The following is a 23,767-nucleotide window of genomic DNA, read 5'->3' as shown; positions in this document are numbered from 1 at the left end:
CAATTAATATAATAAATTAAACTTTTTTAGATACAGATTATAAACATAACGATCAGTTGCAGCCCTAAAGGCAACTTTGTCTGTAACTCATTTTACCATCTAAATGTATTTTCTGAACATTTCTGAAAGATTTTATGCATGAATGTAAAATTATTCACTCACAAATGTGAAATCTTTTATAGCCTCAGTAAAAGAATGCCCTTGACATTATCTAAACAAAACAAAACAAAACAAAACAAAAGGTTTGAATTAGCCCCAAACACAGGACAATTACAGTAGGTTTTGAATTTAATTGAAATATAAGGAGGTGTAACAGTGGAGTCTAATAACAACGAACAAATAGGTTTTCTTATAGTTTATTGTATCAGTCCATTTTTTTTCAAGCAACTGCAGATCATGTATATATGCATTGCCCAATGTCTTTGCCCCTAAACAAGAGCACCTACGGCCGCTGTTGGCATTCAAAGTTTTATCCAAACAATTTGACAAAATGACAAATCAAATCACTCCTTGCTCATCTTTGTCCAAATAAGGCATATGAGGCAAAACATTTCATTCTTAAACAAGTCGAGTTTTAACCAGCCATTTATGACTATAAAATACATAAATATAATAAAATAACTATTTACATCCAACTAGCTTTGCAAACAATCAAAACCAGTATGTACACAGGAACCATAGGCTTTGAAGGCAGCGTCTTTGTACCTTTGTCAGTGCAACAGTTGCTTTGCCCCATTGCTCGTAATCTTCTCAACATGATATCCATGAGAACAAGCAGCCGAGACTTTAACTGAGAGTATAAATCTAGAGATGACTGCCGACGATGTGTCTCAAAAATCTGTTGTTTTAAAATATGCTGACATCTGTGATCAGATCTCTTTCTATCGAACACAATAAAATCCATCAATCACACGCTGAAGTTTTATTGTGGTTGTTGAAAAGCTGTTTGATCTCAGTCCAATAGCTAATAATTAATGAACGTAAGAAGTCCTATTTAACAGTTGAGGTATTCAATAATGTAAAACCAGTAAAATGATACAGTATGCTGTATATAATATTTAAACCTGTAACTGAGGACTGCTGACAACACCGGTTATTTTTAAATATTAAAACCAACAAAGCCATTCATCGAACTCCAAAATAAAAATGTTTTTTGCACTATTTTCAACTGACTGGATGTGTATGAAAAGCATCTTAAATTTAAATGTTCATTTCTAATATGTAATTTTATGAATGGCACCCTTAAAATGTTAAATCCGTGACGCATCCAGTAAAATATTTCAACATCTTGTTAACTGCTGTGCTTATGGCAAAATATGCAGAAAATGTGGCGAATGTCAACAAAAAAAAACAAACTTTGATGTATGGCTTTGTTGCTTGTCGTCTTGTGAGAACTTGTGGTCTCTGACAGAACCAGTAGAGCGACACAGTGTGACTAAAAGAGCTTTCAAAAGTGAACATTTGGCATACCATACATGTAGGAGGGAATCCCAGACCTCCTGGATCATTTAAGATGCTTTCAGGAGCAGCAGTAGCGTGCAGTCGCCTGTCTAATTATACCTGACTTCTCTCTTAAGAGAACAGGTACAGGAGGGACTAGGGTTGTCTAATATTACATGTACGCATGTGCAAGACACTTCAGGACCAAAATCTACAGCATTACAAAGCCAGATTGCTATGGCCATTCAAAAATAAATATTTTCTTCCACATAAATATTAAAAAAGGGGGAATAAAATATGTTTCATCATAAAATAAAGTCAATTAAATGCTTTTTAAAATACTGACGGAAAACATAACACTGTCCAGCAGAAGTCAGTTTTTCAAGCTGTGCTGTACTTTTTAAAAAATGTCATCCACACGGAGGGATAATTTAAACTGAAAGAGAAGACACTGGTTAGGATTTAAGATATAACCTTAAAGGACAGCTCAATGTTCTTCTTCCTCGTGTCTTCCACTGGGGGAAAAAGACAGCTCAAATTGAGTGACACTCCTTAGAGAACTTGTGAACCTAATTATCGAGGTATGCTGCAGTGAGCGCACCGTTGTAAAAGATGGAAATAATTGGACTAATTCTCCAGAGACCGTCTTACCGAGCTGGTATGAGAACAAAATCTAGGCCCTTGAGTGGGAAGCCACACCGAGGTTCAGAGGGGGAGGACAAAACACGAGCTCAGACCTCTTATTAAATGTGTGCTTCAGGAGAGGAAAAGAGGCATTGCACAGAAATGTTGGCTTTGTCCAGAAGTTTTAGCCCTACGACAACCCCACAGTCCATTTTTGACAAGCTTCCCCCTTCACATACAACCAAAAAAAAAAAAAAAAAAAAGAAAAGAAAAGAGCTGCCAAAAAACCCAGTTCCTCACCATGACAGGACCAGGTAAATGTCAGGTAACAGTACTGTTAATATATATATATTTTTAATACAAATTGTGCCCGTTCAGATTTGCAGCGGAGTACTTTCTAAGTCCCGCCCCCCCCTCAATGTCCCATGAGTCTCTCCGCAGCCGACAATATCCACGACCGCCACCCGAAACATTGATTAGAGCCCTCTGCAAATGAGAATATTTTCACAGTGGAGTAGTAGGAGTGACAGTGTGAATACCTCGTGAGGTATCAAACAGTTTAGTGTGCTCATGCATGCATATACCGCTATAGGCTATGTATGAGTGATATACAGATGAAGGAGAGAATTTAACCATCATCGTGATAAATGAAGGAAACCTTTTTCTGCATCTGTCCTCTCTGTGACCACAGGAGAAGTAAATTGGCACAGTGAGGAGAGATTTCAAAAATTGTACCTTATAAGGTCACACTCCCTCTGTTGCTCTTGACTACTTAATGATACAAACAGTAGAAGGCTATTATATCACTGTATCTTTCACCGTCTCATTCTCTCCTCCATCCTTTCAGTTCAGTCTGTCTTGTCGTCCTGTTTCCCGTCTGTTCTCTGAGGATGATATGTTGGTTCAGATGCACTAGCTTTGTCCTCCCCGCGCGTAGTGTCAAACTCCGCCTGCCCGGACCCTTTCGCTTTGGCCTTGCGTGCGTCCAGGTAGCTGACGATGAACTCTGAGTTCTGATAAATGAGCATGCCGGATAACGTCAGCACGGCACCGGCGCAGCTGAGGGTGGACAGCTCGCTGCCGAAAAGCAGCTGAGACAACAGCAGGTTCCCCACCACGCTCAGGTTGCCGAGGATATGCAGAGTGACAGCGGAGGTGAGCGTGATGACGCAGCAGCTGGCCAAGTTGTACATGACTGAGCCAAGACAGCTGAGCAAGATGAAGACCCACAGGTGGCGGTCGTAATGGAGCGGCGACTCCAGCAGAGCCCAGTTCTCTAAGGCCAGAGCCGCCACAGCTAAGATGCAGAAGCTAGGAATGGACATCAGGTAGAGCAGGAACACAGAGTTGATTTTCTCCTCCTGGAGTAAAATACCTGAGTAAACAGAGAAATATATGCAACAGTTACAACCGTGACACAATATTTATGTGAAAAATCTGTGAAAATTGAGGTTTTGACTGGAGAAAATAAAAAGACTCGCTCTGCTCTACCAATGTGAGCATGTTCCTGTGCTTTTCCATCATCCAACAGCTAACAGAGAGCTTTGTTAATGGTCTGATAGCAGGAAAATTGCAGGGAATTATGCAAAACACCTGTTTGGAAAGTTATGTGTAATCTGCTTTGCTGTCTGGACATGTAGGAAGCAAAACACAACTATGAAAATTCTTGATGTTTTAGTAAGAGCTCAGACAGCTCCAACACTGTTCACACACTATAAACACTTAATTGTGTTTAGTGATATACGGTGTCAAAGCTGTAAAAAGTCTTTCAACAAAAAGACATGCAGGACCAAAGTGTGTTGGAGAAAACTTATGAGGGAAACTGTTACAACAACAAATGAGGGAGGATGAAAATAGCTTGTTGAAACATGAGACAACATCGTCCAGCTAGTTTGGCACCTCAAAGTTTAGCCATGATTAAAAATAAAGGTTAGATGTCGTATCAGTGTACAAATTCTGCTCCGAGTGCCAAAGAAGGACAGAACTTCTCCTTTCTTTATTTAACAAAGCAAACATGCAACTTTCTAAATACATTTGGAGTCCTGTACTGTTTGTTACCGGGCAGATATACCTAAACCTAACACTCCTCTCTTGACAAGCTTGCCATTACTCTTCCAGGTACAAAAGTATGTTACATTACAGACCTCTGAGCAAAACTGAACATCTGCTTTTGTGTAAAAATTAAAGACAGGGCATCTGGATATTTTTAGAAGCTCATTACTTTCTTTTTTCCTTCTCTGACAACTTCAACATTACGGAGACTTAATGATATTAGAGAGCCTGATCAGTTGCACACAATACGCTCATCTGTGGTGGAAACAGAAACCGACTTTAAAGCAGAATACCTCCCTGAGAACAGCGGATAAACGAGCACACTGGATAAATGTAAACATCATGACATCAATTCGAGAGAGGAATCTGCAGCCTCTTTCCGAAGATATGTCGAATTAAACTTCTGAGAACATTCAGGTTGTTTCACCACATTTTGTCTTCTCTCTGATTAGGAAATATGTTGTAAACTAGAAATACCGCCCTGTGGTTGTTTGCCTCCACCTACCAGTCAAATTGCAGTTTACATCCATGTCTGTCCAGACTCATAACATTTGTATTGAAGACTTTGAAGGAACGTAATAAAAAGGTATTAAGTGTATTTTCCTTAGCAAAAGTTGTAGCCATGACAGTAGACAAAGTTTCAGATATGGATGTTGTTGCAAAGAAGCTACAAATACTAAAATGTGGATGCTTCACACACATTCCGGCAGCACAGAAGATCTAAACAATCACCACAGTTTCATGGAGGGCACTCAAGATTAATGTCACCAATTCAGTATCCGACCAGATGTGAAATACGGTCACAATCTCCCCTTCTGTTCCTGTGTTATGGCGTTGAATAATGGCCAGAAAAGTGTTTTTGCAGAACAATATGATGTCACAGTGAAGCTGACCTTTGACCTTTTGGATATAAAATGTCAACACTTCATCCTTTTATCCTATAAGACATTTGTGTGAAACTTTGTCATAATTAATATATGAATTCTTTAGTTATGGCCAAAAAAGTATCTTGTACCTTTGACCTTTGAACACCAAATTCTAATCAATTCATCCTTGAGTCCAAGTGGACGTTTATGCCAAATTTGAAGGAATTCCCTCAAGGTGTTCCTGAGATATCGCAATCAAAAGAACGGGACGAATGGACAACCCGAAAACGTGATGCCTCCAGTCACGGCTTTCGCTGGCACGGGGGCATAAAAACGGAAACATTCTTGGACTGCAGCCAGTCCGATCCATTACTGAACAAGTGTTTCTGACCCTTCTCTATTTCTTTTGGAATTTCTTGAACGCAGTTGTATAAATAGCTTATTCAGAAAACAGAAACATGGATTGAAAATAAGAGAAAGTTTAAATAAGCCTTCTCAAATCTATCAGCTAGCCAAATGATGACAATGACATTCAACTAGAGCTACAACGATTATTTGATTAGTTGCTGACTATTAAATTACTTGCCAACTATTTTGATAATTGAGTCATTTTTTAAGAGAGAAAATGTCCAAATTCTCTTATTTCAGCTTCTCAAATGTGAATATTTTCTGGTGTCTTTAGTCTTCTATGACAGTAAACTGAATTTTCCATCCATCCTATCATTTGCTGACCACCAAAAACCAACATAAACAGACAGACACGGTAGATCAGGGTTGTGTAGTCACCGGGATGTGTAGAAAGAATTGCTGTTTGTATCATGTTCCCTAAGAAACCAGAAAATATGGCTCTGTGGGCGTGTTACTGAACTGGGCATGAATCACTGAATCACTAAAAAGTTCCAAAACCACAGACTGCTGTGGTGTTCGAGGAGAAACACTAAAATACCCTCTGATGTCAGTGGCATGATAGTTTCCGTAAAGTTGTAAAGTCAATAGATACAACCAAATCCAAATAAAACTGTTTCAACAGTCTAAGGTGACAAATAGTGAACTGGGTGACACAGGTAAACTTGTACTTACTCTGCTGAATGGTCTTGACACCCCGCAGCATAGTCGCTGCAAACACAAAGAAGCAGCCAGTCTGATCGAACTGGACTTCTCCCATGATGCTGAAGGAGGCGCCCAGGCAGATGGGCATCATGGCTGTATATTTGAGGATGTGATGCTGCTTGCCCAGGATCAGCGTGGAGATAGCCAGAGTGAAGAGCGGGGTAGTGGTATAAATCATTTGTGCAAATGACAGCTGGACATAGTTCAGACCCATGTTCCCAAAGGCGATACTGGCACAAAATGTCAAACTCAACAGGAACACCTTACACTTTGCGCTGGGGGTCAAGTCCTGCTCTCCAGCCCCTCTGTGGCGTATCACTTGCAGCTTGATCAGCCCATAGTCCACCACTATGGCTGTCAGCATGTGCAGAGCTGACAGCAGCAGAGGGTACCTGAAGTTGTAAACGGCAAATATCCATTTGTTGAGGCTGGAGATGGTGGTGCCGGTCACCAGCCAAACAATGACAGCTGACAGCAGATGGAGCATCTCTGCGGGTGGCCTCCTCCTGCCTCTCTGTTGCAGAGTCGCCTCGCATTTTGAGAAGCCATCGGCGTTGATCATGTTCGTATCATTGTCCTCTCTGTAAGGAAAACACATGTTGAATCCTCAATCCTCTCATATCCAAACGTGACGCATAAGCACACCGGCACGATTAAAAGCTACAAATCGTGAAAACAACCTGCGACACAGCTGTTTTTTTCTCTCTTCTTCTCTGCGGTGCTTAGCCAGTCTTTTGTTGTCAAGTTAACCAGCGTTTTTTTTCAGCACCGCCTATAGACACGTGTTTCTATTTTGCATGACGGGTTGGTTGTGTAACGCACCCCTGCGCAGGGAAAATGACATATGCTGGAGCAGGAAAGGCAGGCAGAGGAGAGGACTGAGAGGGGAGCGGAGAGCTGTTCAGGGCGGGCTGGAAAAAACAGAGCGCGCCTTCTCCACGACGGGGACGGATGGGATTGGTTATTATCCCGACAGCCAGTCATGGACTGACGGTGACGACTCGGTGTGATGCACCAAAAACACTCGGCGGTGTAGTAAACATCATGGGACAACCTAGGTACTGTATGTGCCTGTAACTCAATATATTCAATATCAAGCAGCAGCTCACTAATGTTATCCACCTCGCTGGTTTAAAATAGCAGCTTACTTCACTGCCTGCGGTGAACTTGTGATTCCCGTTCCCACTGGAGCAGAGAGAAACCCCTGAAAACCGTGTTGTCGACAAAACATAAACTCACCTGTTAGCTGCCGGTTACCGTTTCATTCATGAGCGGCTTTGAAGTAACGTCGCTTTATGTCAAACAGCTGGGCAGCTCGGTAACCGTTAACACAAAGACAGAACAGTCCTTTGTCGGACAAAATAAACGGAAAAAAGCTGACCTTTGCCGTGGACTGAGCTGTCACTTGACACCAGAGAGATGAAAGTCTTTCTCTCATGCTACCGCTGGCTGGCGGTGCTCTGTTGTGCTGTGAGGAGGTAGCGCCTGTAAGCTAACGTTATGTCAGCTGCGAAAACAAGCTAACTGCCGTTATTGTTAATGTTGTTTTTTTTTCATAGGATGGTCATGACCCACCCTACTCTAACTCTGATTGGCTTATGATGATATTCTCACCCTTACCCTAACCAATCACACTCCTCATGCCTAAACACTAACCAATCTAACCAACGGAGGCAACGAGTACTAGCCAATCAGAGGCAGAGTAGGGCGGGTCATAACCTCGCCATTCTAGGAAAAAAAAGGACTTACCGTTAGCTACACAACTGCCGTCAGTCACATTTTCTCACGATATGAGCGTCATTGTTTTTACCTTGTTCTTCGACGAGTACCTTGACAGCAGTGACACAGTCTGGCAGCATCTCCCAAATCTCCGTCCGTCCGTCGGTCAGTCATCCAAGCTGAGGCGGTCAAGCACCTCAGTGTCATTGGATGGTTTATTTAAAGGGCAATAACACCAATTTAGCTGTGGCTTGCTTAGTGCATGCTGCAATCTCAATGCAACCTCATGATGAACCAATGAAAGTGCTGAATAGTGTTTCTGCCATCATATAAGGTCTCCAGGATGAATTAGGAAAAAGTAGGAACATGAAGGTATAATTTGCAAAATGCAAATAATTAGCTATATAAGATGCAAATGTTCATCGTCTGTGGTTAAGAAACAGCACAATATAGCGAAAGTAAAACAAACATCACCTCATACTGCTCAGTGTTCCTCTAGACTGTGACAAAATGGAGTACAATCATAAATGAAAGTTTATGGACAGTATAGATTTAAAACTGAGTCTTTTATTTATTGTCAGATGAGAGGTTTCTGGCTGTTTGGCTGGTTTATTTTTCCACTTATGACAGCAGCTAATATTCAACTTCACCCCAGATCAGAGACACTGTCCCAGGAGAAACTGATTGCTGGCCTTGAGGCAGTGTGAAAGTCTTCTGTGTGTGTGTGTATGTGTGTCATATGTCCCTTGTGATTTACAACATTTCAACAACACTAGTTTCACAGTAAACAACAGCGTGGTGACATCTTTATGTTTTTATTTGAGCTATAAAATGCAAAACTTTTTGAGGTCATTGGGCACAAACGGTGAGTTCACATCATGTTTCAGTATAGAGTCCACAAACAATTAGCTAGGTGAAGAGGCTTCTCACTACAGAAGTGCTTGAGCACTCTAAAACCATGCATAGCTATATGTTGCCATGGAAACCTTTAATTTGATGTAACATGTATCATTACCTGCAGGTAAACATAACATTGTGCTTTATTCAAACAACACTTTATTTGCATCATCAATATTATATATTGCATCCTATAAATTCCTAATTTAATTTCCCTCAACATCTCATTAACTGGTATACAATCTTCACTCTTTAATGTTATGTATACACAAGTAGAGTTTAAATAGTGACCAGAATATGAATGTTCAAGTAATGTGAAACAAATATTTTCTTACAGTGATTATAAATGAGGTGATTCTATATAGTTATGTATATTCTTGCTATATACAGGCCAAAACCAACCAGGCAGTCATACAGTACATGTGCATCATGCCCTATTATATAGTACACAGTAAGCTTTAATCTATAAATAAACAGATTATTACTGTTTATTAAGAGAATTTATATTTACTACTCATGTACATCAGTGCTTGCTTGCACACAAAAACCTTAGCAAGTGTATTGCTAAACCTTTCCTTCATTGTTTTCTGGTCCTAGACTGTATAAATCTCATTTCTTTACAAACTATCATTCAGTTCATACTGTTATTAAAACTTTTTTTGCGCTGCATAAAACACCTCTCTGACCTGGGAGTATTTTCTTCTCAAGTGCCTGTGCAGTTGTGTAATTGCTGACACAAAGATAAGGATAGAAATCACTCATAGAGCTAGCCATTTCTGATTATTTTAACTAGGGGACACAAATTTGTTGCTACTTACTGGGATGATAAACCCTGATTTTAGAAGTTTAAATAGCAAAAATAAAACAAAAGGGAAAGCTGAAGTATTCAATACATGTACTGTAAATCCCTTTAAAAGAAATAAAAGCCTGTCAGATTTCTATAATCTCTACAGAATCTCAGTTTGGTTGAAGTTGTTAGAGGGATTTACTACGTCATTACATAATTAAGGCGAAAATTACCATCAAGCACCAATATAATCCTTTGTTGAAGAAAATCCCCCAAGTTTAGCAGATTTATACTTCATTGAAACTCCCATTGTGGAGTCTGAAGATACTTGAGGTGGTACTCCAGTGATTTACTATCGCACTTTCGTAAAATTTGGAGAATTGTGAGAGACAAAAATAAAAAAGAATGGTTAAAATAGATACAGCAACAGGCAGAGATATTCTGACTTTTAGTCCCTAGTATGGGTCACGCTTTAAAAATGCTGAATACAACTTTGTAATCTCTAAATCCAAACCAAGATTCCTCACGTGATGTCGCTTTAGTAATTTTCTTGGACAGTGAAGACATTATACAACTGTTTTCACAGTCTGTGTAGTGCTCTTCATTACAGGTAAATTTACTGTAACATGGAAAATTGGTGGAGTGCCCCTTTAATGCAAGCAGAACCGTAATTTCAAGATCATGTGGGGGGAAAAGCATATAAAACAGCATGGTGTTCTCAGTTAGCTCTGTCCAAAGAAAATAACAACTACCTTGGTTTTTACTGGCCTTTTAGCTGCTCTTTAAAGACCTGTCCAGTGGAATATAGCTGTAAATGTGCCAAGATACAGTTTGTGCAATCTTAAGAAACAGAGTAGTAAAAATCCCCAAGAATCAGGAGGGATCACTAAATGAAGTTCTGCTGTGAAAATGTCTTTTAGCGCAGAAGAATGCTGTGTCCTGCAATGGTCCTTTAAAAGCCTCACGTCTCCGTCAGAGCCCAGCATGCGGAACATGTTGTTCCAGCTTTGAGAGAAACAAGACATTCAGTCCTTGCACTAAAACATCTGTGGCACTCCTTGCCCCCAAGTTATCCCCACACACACACACACACACACCCAAATGAAACAAGTTTGTTTTGGCGCTGAAATCTTTTATCTGTAAAGCATAAGCCATATCTTTCACACCCTCAACAAACACACATACACTCATGATTTCTCTACAATGCTGATTAAGCACACCCACAACACACACAAACTGAGGCCATGCACTCGGAAAACACAATTATAATAGAGCAGGAGAGAGTAGATTAGTAAGTGGAAGCAGGCGCTTTTTTTTGTGCTTGAAGTTCAAGAAGTGGCGGCTACTTTCAGTCGCTGGCTCACTCACTCACACACACACACACACATGCACAAATCAACTGTCCACAACTCGGTATCCTTACATCACGAGGAACCACTCAGCCTGTCTGATGTCACGGTGTGAGGGGAACTTTTGTCCTAGAAGATCTCGGGGCATTGGCTCCAGTCTTGTCTGTCTTTGGCTTCCCAGTACCCGCCCCTGTAGATGTAAGTGCTTTCTCCTGTTGTATCATCTGTCCTCTTCTCAAACCACATGGGCTGGTAAACCTCGATGTCTTGCCCTGATGACACAGAATCATATTTTCTCATTACATGTGTACTATTTTCCAGAATACCAGAATGTCTTATTTTCTCCTTGCACTCTAAATGTTGTTCCAGAGTACCTGATTATTGAGATAAACCTTCACAGACATAGCAAAACTTCATTTTATCCCACACACCAGCTGTAATCTGGTTTGTCAATTGCTGACAGATCTGCAGTTGTGGTCAATTGTTGGCCCATCCTCCACTAATTATGATACATCATCAGGTAATAACGAATGTCTGCATAAAATGTCATGGAAATCCATTTGATAGTTGTAGAGATATTCCAACAAAGTGGACCAAAGCGGTGGACTGACTGACTGACTGACCAACAGATCCATGCATCATTTGACAGTGTTGCATGGATGCGTGGCAGTAACCTGTCTCCCATGACTTAAGATGGGCACACCAACACCACTCATAATACAGTGTATCTAAAGTGGTCAACCCATCCTCTTTGTTACAAGTAGTGGAAATGCTGTGAAAGAGATAAAATTCAGATCTGCTATCATCCTCCTTGTTCTTCTTGATTTACGTTGTGCTCACCTTCCTCCAGTGCCTGATTTGCTTGCGCTTCTCTTTTTTTCCTCTCCAGCCTCTGACGCTCCTCCAGACGCTGCTTCTGGCCGTTTGCTTCATCCCACAGACCCACCTCCATGAGCCGCTGGTCTGGCCGCAGACGACTGTCAGTGGGCGCAATACCTTCTTCCTGCTCGTTCAGAGTCAGAGCCAGGGAGGAGAAAAAATGCATGTTCTCTGCATTATCCCTAAAAAGAGCAAAAGACAGAAGAAACAACAAAGTAAGACAAAAAGGTCAAGGGAAATGGGGAAGGACAGATCACAAAGGGGTTGAGATGGCACATTCAATCATCAAGATGTGGTAGAAATGTGTTAGATAAGATAAACATACGGAAGAGGATATTTCTTCCACAACAGTTTTGGCTGAAGAGTCTGATAAACTGTTTTCTGTTTGCCCTCAGAGTTTCCGCATCCTTGGCTGCTGTCCACTATTTTGGCACTCTCCATCTTCTCATCCCAGGTTCCTGACAGGATGTAATGGGCTGTGCCCTCTCTGTCCTCCACCACTCCTGTCACCTAGAGAAGAAGACACACAGGAAGAGATCAGTTACTGCTGGGCACTGACACATTCACACCTGGGTACTATGTTCATTTTATTTTTTTTTTACCTGTGTTATTGGATCATATTAAACAGAACAAATGTTTTAGGGATGATCTTTCTAGGTTTCCCTTTAGCTGAGGAATCAGTGACTTCAAGTTCTTTCTGACTAGATACTGACACGAGGTTTGTTAATCATATTAAGAGGAACCAATTATGGGCAACAGAGATGCTAGATTTGCTAAAGCAGTGGCTCATGTAACTGTAAACCTTTGCCTTCTGTCAAGTGTAAAATATGTGTAAAATCTGTGAAATGTGAATTAAGACAACAAACAAAGATGCTAGCTGTCTGTTTCCTATATGACACAACCGATTACAGAATGAAAAGACAGCAGACATACTTTACGTGGGACTTCTCTGGAGAAGTAGCTGTAGGGGGAGAATTTGAGATGGCAGGTGTCCTTGGTTGTGTTGTTTACTATGTCAATGTCGCCAGACTGCCAACGGCAAAAGACAGGAAGACAGCAAGAAAAACAGATGTGACTTAAGTGTACGATGACCCAAATTACTTTTCCTCAGTAACACAACCCATACACACACACACACTCCTACACAAAATGAGTTTCATTTCATTTCTTTTGTCCTTTAGTGTATTCCTAAACTGTTACCATTTCTGTTACCTAATTCAGTTCTTAATCATTATTTGAATTGTTCTTAAAAGGTCATTTTGTCCAGAATCTAGTATAAAAATATCAACGCACTTACACGTAAGTACAGAGACAGGTTGTGTGTTTGACAGCTTCTATGTACAACTTCCTTACACATAATGCACAGCATGAAAGAAACTCACCTGATCAATCCAAAGTTTCCCTACAATAATATTGTGCACCGTCGAGGTCACTTTGCTCCACACGTAGTGGTTTCCACTTGAGTGGAACTGCAGGTGAATGTTTCCTACAGTGAAGAGAAGGACATACTGACATCAAAATATGTAAGACAAGTTCTGTAATCACTTAAATATGGTAAATCTTATTTTTCTAACAGATGTTTGCATGTATCCATGCATCATATCTGGCCTATAGTAGCTTTTACACTAATATATACTGACTGTCAGCATGAAATGCATCAAAGTTAATTCCAAACTTTTACATGTCTCCTACCTAATGGCACGACAGAGATATATTTCCCACGAAACTTGCTATCAATAGTGATATGCTGCCACAGAGTCCATCCTCGCTGTGATGTCACATGGTGGGCAGCAGCTGGTGGGTGATGACTGACCTGACAGTGGATGTTATCAGCTGGTGTCAGTAGAGGCAATGTACACATCATGGTGTATTTATATTTTTGCTTTTCACCACATCATCATTTTATGTTTGTCTCACCTGCTCAGAGATGGAGCGATAACCATACTCGTCCAATCGGTCCAGCTCATATGTCTCCCCCAGCAGAGGGTTGAAGGGCTTGGCTGTGCGATGGACTGTGGTGGAGTAGGAGGAGACAGAAAAGGCAGCCACTAGGCACATCTGCTCCAGGGAGGAGTCGCAGCGAGCTGCCCGGTCCAGAAGCTCACTGTACTCCAGATCTTCAGTCAGACGCTGAAGCATCGACAACGGCTCATTGAAGTTTACCTGCAATCACGGAGAGAGAGAGAGAGATTTCTTGTATGTAACCAGACAATTCCACATTTTGAATATACATTTACTTAAATTCACATGTAATTAAAACCTATATTACAGCCAATTTGTGTGTTTTGCATTTACAGGCATGGGTATCTTGGACAGGTCTTTTCCTATACAGTTCTTCATGATGCTCCACAGATTGAGGGAATAATTAGGTTTGTCAGGAATACGGCTGCGCCTTGTTCTTCGTAGCTGCATGTGGTTTGTGCCTGAGGTGTCCTGAAAAGAATAAGACAAAACACAAAGCTTTAGATATGTGTGCAAGAAGTGCATCTACGTGAGTATAGCAACAACTAGTGTGAGCCTGGCAGCCTGAAGTGATTAAAAGGTTACATTTACTGTATTAAAGTCCAAATAAAATCACATTTAGTCAACCTTTTCGCAGTCAAAAATAATGTCAATATTAATTTCAGTTGAACACAACAAGCTGGGGACCTACATTCTCGTTGTGAGTCCAGTCATTGGGCACGACTCCGCTCATCATACTCTGATTACTCCCTGAGCGCCTGAGAGAAAGCAACATACTTCAAACACGGTTCACAGTAATTGTGCTGCTGACTGATTTAGAACACACACACAGCTCTGAGATGACTCTGTATAGACATGATGTCTCACTTGTGCTTTATGTCGCCAGTAGCAGTCACAGTTATGAATGCAGGTGACTCTTCCATGGCATCAAAGAACTCGGCCTCATCATTCTCATCACTCGCATCCCCCTCTTGAGACCTCTCCACACCTATACGGTGACACAAGACAAGGAGATTGGTAAAATGAGTGTCTGTGTATATATATATATATATATATATATATATATATATATATATGTATATAAATTTTACATATTATTGTACTGCTATACAGGGGGTTGCCAAAATTACAATAACAATAATACACAGCAGCTAAGTAAACCTCATCATAAACAACATCATAGAATAGTCCTGCAGTAAATGTTATTGGAGCTCATAGTGTTTTAAATTTAGACTTGATTAGACTTGATTAACATTCCTGAAGTAGGAATGAAGCAGAAAATATCTGGCCCATTTATAGCTCTGTAAGCTGCTTTATGTTGCCGTATTGGAATGTGAATGGAAACTTCATATAAGAATCACTTGTGTTTTAACTTTTGTAATTGTGATTTAAGGAAGTTGCTGAAAATCACGAGAACATTTGGAGAACAGAAAAACTGCTAAGACAAGGAAGGAAGTCTAGAGTGAAATTAACACCTCTGACAATCTCAAACACAAATATTGTACACATCCCTAAACTGCCAGTTTAGGGACGTGGTTTATTTCACTTTGTCTACCCTTGTAGATAAAAGCCCTAGAAATTGAGATATTATAAGTCTGATTGAGCCATGTGCTAGAAATGTATCACTGCTAACATCCAGAAGAGGGCCACATTCTTTTCTGTGATATTATACTACACACTACACAGTGCCTTCCCCTCCACACTAAATAGAAGAGCGATGATGACAGGAAGAGACAGAGAGAGTGATGTATCTTACCTGTATATGAGGTGGGATTCTCCCTCCAGGCTCTCTCTAGGTTGTTATGCTGTTTGGCTAACTGTTCGATTGTCTCCTCCAAATGGTGACGTTGTTCTCTCTCATACTGCAGGGCCTTCTGCCACCTCCGGCTTTGAGATTCTGCTACGTCCAAAAAGTCACGACAAGCCTGAGGTTTGAACACACATGAAAAAATGCAGGAAGAAGAAACCTCAAGATGCATACGCTCATCAAAAGAGGGTTATACTGGCTGTGGCTTGTGACGTGTGAACTCACATTGATCATAGCATTGGAGGTTATACGGAAGAGAGTTGCTCGCTCATTAACTGCTTTCACTTTGTCTGTGCTGTCACAGGACCCACGGAGTTCCTCGAGTTCGCTGAGAGAGCGCTGGAGGGCTGCGCCGTGCTTTCCTATCAGCTCATTACAGGTGCTCAGGTCATCTAGCTTGCTGGCCAGACTCTTGAGCACCCCTTGGGTTAGGGCTCGGTCCTCCTGCTGTACGGGGCCTTCATCTCCTGAGTCATCTTCTCACAGAGACAAAGAACACAAATGACATTGTTTACAAGAGATATACCATCATTAGAGGTTATTATGTCTGAACAGTCTGGATGAAATCATCTATATTGTAGTAAACAGCACATGGGAAGTGAACGTCCTTTCAGACAGATTGAGAAAGATATTTTAAATACTCCAAATTTAGACTGAGACGAGTCGAGTCGAGAGAGAGCATTAGCGGGGAACGGATGGAGGAAGATAATAACACTTCACACCCTGAAACCCACCACACCCCTTCCTTTACAAGATCGGAAAGCTGTGAATGAACACGGTTGCCCTGGAAACGGAGTCCTGTGCAATCAGGAGGCTTGGCTATTTTTAGTACTAGAGGGAGAAAAAAAAAAAGATGACGCACTACCCTTTTCCTCCTTTCTTTCTCTTTCTCTCTCTGCCCCACGTTAGCAGGAGCTGAGCCATCAGTCTCAGGGATTTTAGAAGGAGGGAGACTGGACTCAATCAGACACCATAAAATAAAAAATGTTGACATTAAATTCCTTATTTACTTGACCCCTACAGTTGTCAGTATCCTCTTAAATTCTCCCCTTTTAGCCTAAAATTCAGAAAAACAAAGCTTCAAAGTTAAACAAAACATTTTTCTGTATATCATATATAATTTTATACACATTTTCTTGTAATTTAGTCTGACATATTTGGCACTAAAAAACCTTGATCTTAAATAGATTCTGGAGCTTTGAATAGAGTTCATAATAATGGACATGCCAAAGCTGGTTGGAGAGAGGGTAAACAAACAATGCGCTATTAAACACTTTTAGTGGAAAAAATACATCAGTTTGAAAGAGATCCTGGATTCAAGTCACCTGAAAAGCTCCACTGAAATGAGGATAAATTTAGATCGTAGGTGATTATTCCAGACAGTCATAAATGTCTTCACAAAATGCACAAAAACAACGTCTCCATCACATGCAACGCAACTTTTCTAGGTCAAAACATTTCTTCTCTAAAACAGATTGTGTGAGTAATCTGAAAACTCCCGAGTATGTTGGCTGAATCTAGGCCAGCGTCTACATTGCCCGCCATTACCAAAACAGAGACAAACTACTACTCTCTGTTAGAGGGGAAAAGAAATAAAAACAATCAGGGCAAACTGGATTAACAAAGTCTCAGGAGGAGAAGATTAAAAATGAGAGAGTGAAAAAAAAAATCCTTCAGGCATCTGTAATGGTTTCATGACCCATATGCAGTAGAGAGAACAGGATCTCACTTGAATTGTAGAGTAGATTGTGAATTTGAGAACACCTTTATATGGAAATACACTTCCTCCTAGACCCACAGTCACATCCGTAAATAACGTAAATGAAGGGGGATGGCGTGTTGGCCTAGTCTGTGTATTAATGAGTTATTTTTCACACAGGACATTGGAGAGCCTGAGACAAATTGGTGACTCATCGCTGAATCACTAAAACACACCCACAGGTGATAGAGAGAGCACCAATATGGACACAGTGTGGGAGGAGAGAATCAGAGTGGGGATGCTTTGTAAGCTTCTGCAATACAGATGAAGCAATCAAAGTCCGACAGTAATATGCTGAAAGCTTGCTGTGCCACAACCTGAGCTGAAATGTTTTCACCATCCATCTTCCACCCTCTGTATTTAATGGTTGTCGGAGGGGATTTGAATTTTGTTTCACAACATAATCTAGCAAAAATGAAACACTTGTTTTGGTTATGTGATATCTATTACAGGAGAGGTGCTTGATAACTTCTGCTGCAACATCCACTTAATCACTGCTGTTCTAATCCACTTTTAGCCAATTAATTGGCCCCTCCATTATTGCCACTAAGCCGATGACAAGAGGCTCATGCAATAATAATCTGTAATCACATAACACACACACACACACACACACACACACATCACCAAAGCACACAGAGATTTGTGTTTGTGCTTGTATGTTAAAATAAATTAGTTGTCCTGATTTAAATTTGGTGGAGCATTAGTGCAGCAGTATTATTAAATGTTTGTTTAAGAATAAGACATTAGATGAGGAGGATATTTACATACATAGCTTTGGAAAAGCTAGGAAAGATGTAATTACACAACCAAGACGAAACCCCCACAGTAACTTCTTTTCAGCACAACACAACAATTTCTGAACCATGTGGAACCTCAAAGATAGTAAAGCTGCTTAAAACCATCTAAAAATGGACTCAGCTATTTAAATCCTATTCATTATTTTTACAGGAGCTCCAATCACTGCCAGTTTCTAGTAAAAGTAAAGTCAATTTCTATAAAATGACATACATTGATAGATACAGTATGAACACACATCAGTCATAGTCACCATACGCTAATGTGGTCAGAGTAACAGAGAACATTGATTTGCATCTTGCAAGTGCAAAGCTTTTACTCAGAATTAACGGCTGCTTAAAGGCACATTCCTCTAATAATCCTGAAACAAGTGAGACAAATGTGGCACGTTTGACTGAGACCGACTATTAAATATTGTTCTGTTTTTCTGCGGTCACTTTGAAAACTACGGTACCATTTTGTTAACTTTAAAACAAATTCTGTCCTGTGAGAAATCCAATCAGCATATTTACACAGACATTTGCACAGTAAAACACTGGCCACTGACAAACTTACAGTACTCCACAAGCTTACACACACAGCGACAATCGCACACATGCATGCAAGCAAACAGAGCTGCACACAGCTTCTATTGAAATTATTATTCTGTTATTAGTAAAATAATAAAGACATTACTTACAAGATGACTCTCAGTGAAAAGGCTGCACCCATCTCTCCCTATTGTCCACAGAGTGTATGATGAAAAATATTTTTAATGAAAATCCTCACACCCTTCCTTGCTCTCTCTCCTGCTACCGGAACAGGAGGAGGAGTCTAAAGGAAGGTCATTTCATTCAGCTCTCGCTGTCGTCATACAGAACAAGACAGGGAGGGAGAAATGAGAGAGTGGGAGAGAGGTGGTAGGTGCATGTGTCTTGTGTGTGAGTGTGTACATGTGTGCATGCACATTTGTGCACAGAGAGAGGGAGGAAAGGAACCCACTGCGCATCTTCGCTCGAGCATCCACAAGGTGTAAATAAGGCTAGACAGGAGCGAACACAAAATGTCTGTCTGGCAATAAGACACAAACATGTGCTGAATGCAGGACATTATATTATGTTATGTTATGTTATGTTATGTTATATCATGTTATGTTATGTTATGTTATGTTATGTTATATTATGTTATGTTATGTTATGTTATGTTATGTTATGTTATGTTATACAGTGAAAGGGTCTAGATGTAAAAAGTGAATATTGAAAGAATGACAGCTGAAGGACGTCATGAATAAATGTAAATTTGCATTAGCTCAGCCTGTTTCCACCTTGAACAACACTGCCCTCTTGTGGCCTGTTTTTACATAACACACACACACACAAATGTGTATTTAGGTAACTGGGTCTTGGTTGTATGAGCCTGCATTCAGGATGCAGGACTGCATTATTTTTAACATATTGTACTGTCTGAAACATATGGGCCACACAGAGTATAACGTGTGTGTCTCACCGGAGTGATGCATCAGGAGAGTGGCACTGGCTTTAGCTTGCTGCAGGGCTGACACCCATCGCTGACACTCTCCCTCGGAAGTGGCCTTCAGGTGGTAGCTTCGGCCCCCGCTAGTTAACACCATATGGCAGGTGTCACCCACCTCGATGTGTGCGGTTGCCAAGGGAATGGTGCCCCGGCAAGTGTGCGCCATCTCTGCCTGAGTCCTGAGGGAAAACCAACATGGACACAGTTGTTAATAGTAATGTATAATAGCAGAGGAATTCAGCCTCTTTGTTCATGTTCATGTGTTCCATTTTAAAAATGGGACAGCTCTGTTTTTGAATGGTTTCAAAGTGGTCTACTGTTAAAATAGCATCAGGTCTGTGTCAAACGATCCAGCTGTAATGATAATATGATAAGCTTTTTCTCTAGCGACAAGCTCTGGACTATTTATAGCCTACGTTTCTCCAGAGACAAGCTTTGTACAATATGTACTGTAGCCCTACTGTAACACTTTGACCTTTAATCTTATATGATTATGGGCCCTTTCATGCATATTTCAAGGATTCAAGGATTTATTTTTCATATGTACACAGGTTATATATGTAGTGAAATGCAATGTGGAATGCTCCTGCAGTTGTGCTACATATCATCATTAGTAAAAATAAATATAAAAGATAAAAATTCAAGACAAAAAAAGAGATTTATATACTGTATGTAAAAGAGTAAAATGTACATATGTTTAAGTGTAAAAAATGATTAATTTCACCTATAATTATGATGAATTTTTTGTTTGTTTTTTTCCAAAGTAGTTTAGTCACTCATTATGTTTAGTACATGAGTAGCAACATACAAAACAAAGAGATACACAGCGCATTTTATCACACTGCATGACATGTCGTCTGTGTAAAATGATTAAATACATACATGGGATAACTGCCATAATGAAAATTTAAAATTACAAACAGAACAAATATGTCACTCTTCATCAACTCCATTTATCCAGAAACTTCGACTTTGACCTGTTTAACAGGTTAGTTTACTAGCTATTTATTTCTTTATTATTGTGAATAATATTTTAACTATCTTATTTTAATAGAGGTAATGAAAAGGCTCTTTTAAGGGGGCTTGTTTTGTTCTCCCTGCAGTATTTATCATCGCTGTATAGAGAGTAATGTAATTTCTTTGCCGACACATAACACTGAAATTCAACTAAGCTGTAACTAAAACAAGTGGTTCCCAAACTTTTTCACGTCAAGGACCCCTAAACTTATACAAATCAGACCACAGACCCACATCTGATAAGATTTTGTCTCAGGGTCAGATAAGATTTATGCTTTTAGATGTTTTATTATAGAAAATGTATCAGTGAATTTGAATGTCATTGTGTTACTTATGGATGGAATTATAGTGTAAATAAATTAACGTTATTCCTCTTTGTTGGAGACCATGCTGGCTGGAGACCCCCTAGAACACTCGCAAGGACCCCCCAGGGGTCTTAACATAATCTTGTATGAAATTGCATGAAATGGGTCAAACTAATGTAGTTCTCCTATATAACTATATGTACACTTGTTAATTTTTAGTGTCATTATTATTCATGAGTCATGACTCGTCATTTTTCAATTTACAGCTAAGCTATGACTCTTGTTGCTAAGCTAGTAGTCATGGTCATCATTCACGACACTCCCTCTTCTTCGGCCAGATGACAGATAAGGTAAAAAGTTTGATTCCCCATTTAAAAAATAATTATTTTCAACAAACCTCTATCAACATAAGGCTAATAAATTTAGTCATTATAAAGTTTTTATGAATATATATAGCGTTAAGCTAGCGTTAAACGGTGTCGGGTCGACCACCAACGGCCGCTGTAACCGTTAGTTACCGTTACCTGTAATAGGACAGCAGGCCGTTACTGAGGACGAACCACCGCCTCTGGTAGCCCTTCAGGTAGTTGGTCCATTTAAAGAGCCAGCCTTTGCAGGCATCCACACACGGGAGATGGATCCCCGGGAGAGTCGGCGAGGGCAAACTCTTCACCAGCTCGTTCATTTTGCTCCTCTCGGTCGGTAACGCTACTCCCAAAGGGGGGGATGGACGGTGCAGTTTCTGTGGAGTTACCGTTAGCTATCTGCGTGTGTGTGTGTGTGTGTGTGTGTGTGTGTGTGTGTGTGTGTGTGTGTGTGTGTGTGTGTGTATGCGTGTGTGTATGTGTGTGTGTGTGTGTGTGTGAGCCAGCTGCACTGCACTGTATCCTCTGCTAAAAGCTACAGTTAGCTTGCAGCTGTTTGGAGAAGCTGAGTCAGTGAGATAGTTTTACGTAAAAAAAAAAATCTGACTAGCGCGCAATGTTTTAGCTAGGATGAAATAACAAACCACATTATTACACGAAACTATACGGTCGAGTCTGCACTTTCACTGCGCTGTAATAATAGAGCCTGTGGATGTGAGAGAGGGAAGCTCATGATGACGTCCTTATTATAGGATCGTAGCATATGCAGGTTTCTGTGTGTGTGTGTGTGTGTGTGTGTGTGTGTGTGTGGTCCGGGTAGTCCTCATGTTGTGGGGACATGAATTTGTTTACACAGTAATGTTGAGGGGACTCGCCTCCTTTATGGGGACAAAAAGCAAGTCAGTAATATAAATAATTATTTTAGGGTGAAGAATTGGTTTAAAGTTAAGGTTAGTGTAGGATTATGTTAAGGTTATATGAAGGTTAGGGTTAGGCATGTGGTGGTTATGATTAAGGTTCAGATAAGTCTCCAGGAAATGAATGTAAGTCAATATAATGTCCTCTGAAGTGATGGAAACATGACTCTCTCTCTCTCTCTCTCTCTCTCTCTCTCTCTCTCATTGTGTGTGTGTGTGTGTGTGTGTGTGTGTGTGTGCGTGTACCAGTTATTCCTCATGTTGTGGGGACATAAATCTGTTGGCACATACTGCATTCACTGCGATTTTCTATCATTTCAAGACCATGTTTGAGGAAGAAAAACCTACCGCCTCAAAAAGAAAACATGGTTTGGAGATTCATTCTTTTTATCAAGACCGTGACAAAAAAGTTAGAAATTGAAAATTAGCTTTATGAATTGATTTTAAAATCAGAGTTTTGAGGAAAAACATTCAGGTATCTGAGAGAAGTTTAAATGATGAGATTGAAATTCAAATTTTAACAAGGCTCAATGATGAATTTTCAGAAAAAATAAAAATGAATTAAAGCTGATGATCGGGCCCTTGCTCTTTTGCTCACGTTGGGGTCGTGCGGCAGTCGAACTACGCCGCAGTTGAACTGCTCTTATTGCAGAGCAACACAATACAGCAATACATTTACCAGAGGGCAACTGACATGTATTTACATATTCATGAATATTGGACATTGCATGTAGGAGATAAGTATCACTTCCTGTGTCCATTTTGTGGCACTAGAGAACACCCATCAACTACACGTCATGTTGCTGTACATCATGTGTAGACCACACCATGTAAATTTCATGTAAATCAGATGATGTTTGTCACATAAGGCTAACTTCCTTTTGTAAGTAGGTGGCGCCTTGACTATGACTCAATATTGACATGTAGATGTGTTCAGGCCTGGACTCTTATCAAACATGAGAAATTTGGGGCAGATTGGACAATGTAAAGTGGAGTAACAACAACTTCCTGTTTAATGCCCCAAACATGTTTTGGGTGAAATTGACTGGCACGCCACACCAAGGGCGTTCAATGAAAACTGAAAAGCTTTGCAATTTAGCATCACAAAGGTGTTTAGATGTAAAGTACCAAATTTTAAGACATTTGGGCTAAATCTCTAGGAGGAGTTCCTTAAAGTACAACACCCGTCAATGGCTTCACTTTGCAAAAAAAAAAAGAAAAGCAAAGTTGATTCAAAATGGCTTACTTCCTGTGGGGCTTAAGGTGTTGCTCCAAGAGGCTCTTTGTAAGTCTAGACATGAAACATGTGCCTACCAAATTTGGTTCATCTAGGTGAAACCTAAACATGGGGGATTCAACATTGAAATTTCATGGGGGGCGCTATCGAGCCATTTTGCCACAGCCATGTCCAAGATCCATAAAACATGTAAATGTTCACCACTTCTGACGCATGTACAAAGTTTCAAAAATTGTGATTGATTTGGACAAAAAACAATAATTCTTTGCATTTCAATAATAAAAAAGAGTGTAATGGAGAAGCAAAGCTCTGAAAGACTGTCCATCAGTCAGGTGAATCATCCTGAACTTCTGTGAATCCAAACA

General features: G+C 40.2%; 2 protein-coding genes and 1 long non-coding RNA gene across 8 annotated transcripts; 1 reads left to right on the top strand and 2 right to left on the bottom strand.

Annotated features, from left to right (window-relative positions):
* Positions 1-340: 340 nt before the first annotated feature.
* On the bottom strand, positions 341-8,044 carry slc35e4 (solute carrier family 35 member E4). 4 transcript variants are annotated; one of them, XM_067574756.1, is made up of 3 exons: positions 7,903-8,044; positions 6,063-6,673; positions 341-3,439 (listed from the first exon to the last, which is right to left on the bottom strand). In XM_067574756.1, the coding sequence occupies exons 1-3, from the start codon at positions 8,016-8,018 to the stop codon at positions 2,913-2,915; spliced, it is 1,254 nt and encodes a 417-aa protein (XP_067430857.1). In that variant the 5' UTR covers positions 8,019-8,044; the 3' UTR covers positions 341-2,912. The 4 variants fall into 4 exon arrangements, with proteins under 4 accessions (XP_067430857.1, XP_067430859.1, XP_067430858.1 ...); XM_067574758.1 differs by lacking the exon at positions 7,903-8,044 and adding an exon at positions 7,332-7,647; XM_067574757.1 differs by lacking the exon at positions 7,903-8,044 and adding an exon at positions 7,474-7,646.
* Positions 7,010-18,928, top strand: LOC137171034 (uncharacterized). 2 transcript variants are annotated; one of them, XR_010924704.1, is made up of 7 exons: positions 7,010-7,150; positions 11,734-11,938; positions 12,119-12,296; positions 13,649-13,919; positions 14,021-14,092; positions 15,554-15,615; positions 15,797-18,928. It is a non-coding gene; the product is annotated as an uncharacterized lncRNA (long non-coding RNA). The 2 variants fall into 2 exon arrangements; XR_010924703.1 differs by having other exon boundaries at positions 14,021-14,702.
* Positions 8,605-22,012, bottom strand: osbp2a (oxysterol binding protein 2a). Of its 2 annotated transcripts, XR_010924702.1 has the most exons (15): positions 21,408-22,012; positions 19,535-19,740; positions 15,718-15,968; positions 15,442-15,610; positions 14,553-14,673; positions 14,377-14,443; positions 14,019-14,156; positions 13,641-13,886; positions 13,416-13,536; positions 13,106-13,209; positions 12,657-12,752; positions 12,049-12,233; positions 11,685-11,905; positions 10,919-11,116; positions 8,605-10,500 (listed from the first exon to the last, which is right to left on the bottom strand). XR_010924702.1 is itself a non-coding variant. In XM_067574755.1 (14 exons), the coding sequence occupies exons 1-14, from the start codon at positions 21,566-21,568 to the stop codon at positions 10,974-10,976; spliced, it is 2,229 nt and encodes a 742-aa protein (XP_067430856.1). In that variant the 5' UTR covers positions 21,569-22,011; the 3' UTR covers positions 8,605-10,973. The 2 variants fall into 2 exon arrangements, 1 of the variants encoding a protein (XP_067430856.1); XM_067574755.1 differs by having other exon boundaries at positions 8,605-11,116; positions 21,408-22,011.
* Positions 22,013-23,767: the final 1,755 nt, after the last annotated feature.

The sequence above is a fragment of the Thunnus thynnus genome, chromosome 19 (genome assembly GCF_963924715.1).
Source record: "Thunnus thynnus chromosome 19, fThuThy2.1, whole genome shotgun sequence".
Lineage (NCBI taxonomy): Eukaryota > Metazoa > Chordata > Actinopteri > Scombriformes > Scombridae > Thunnus > Thunnus thynnus.
Note: the sequence above shows the minus strand (reverse complement) of the source record. Positions and strands in the feature narration are given on the sequence as shown.

Excerpts from the sequence above, each read along its gene's own strand:
- osbp2a (XM_067574755.1), bottom strand. The coding sequence starts at position 21,568 with ATGAACGAGCTGGTGAAGAGTTTGCCCTCGCCGACTCTCCCGGGGATC. Across the intron at positions 14,674-15,441 it reads GAATCCCACCTCATATACAG|GTGTGGAGAGGTCTCAAGAG; the intron begins GTAAGATACATC and ends GTCACCGTATAG. Across the intron at positions 11,906-12,048 it reads TGGAAGAAATATCCTCTTCC|GGATAATGCAGAGAACATGC; the intron begins GTATGTTTATCT and ends TGCTCTTTTTAG.
- slc35e4 (XM_067574756.1), bottom strand. The coding sequence starts at position 8,018 with ATGACACTGAGGTGCTTGACCGCCTCAGCTTGGATGACTGACCGACGG. Across the intron at positions 6,674-7,902 it reads GGTACTCGTCGAAGAACAAG|AGAGGACAATGATACGAACA; the intron begins GTAAAAACAATG and ends TTTTCCTTACAG. Across the intron at positions 3,440-6,062 it reads TGTCAAGACCATTCAGCAGA|GTATTTTACTCCAGGAGGAG; the intron begins GTAAGTACAAGT and ends CTGTTTACTCAG.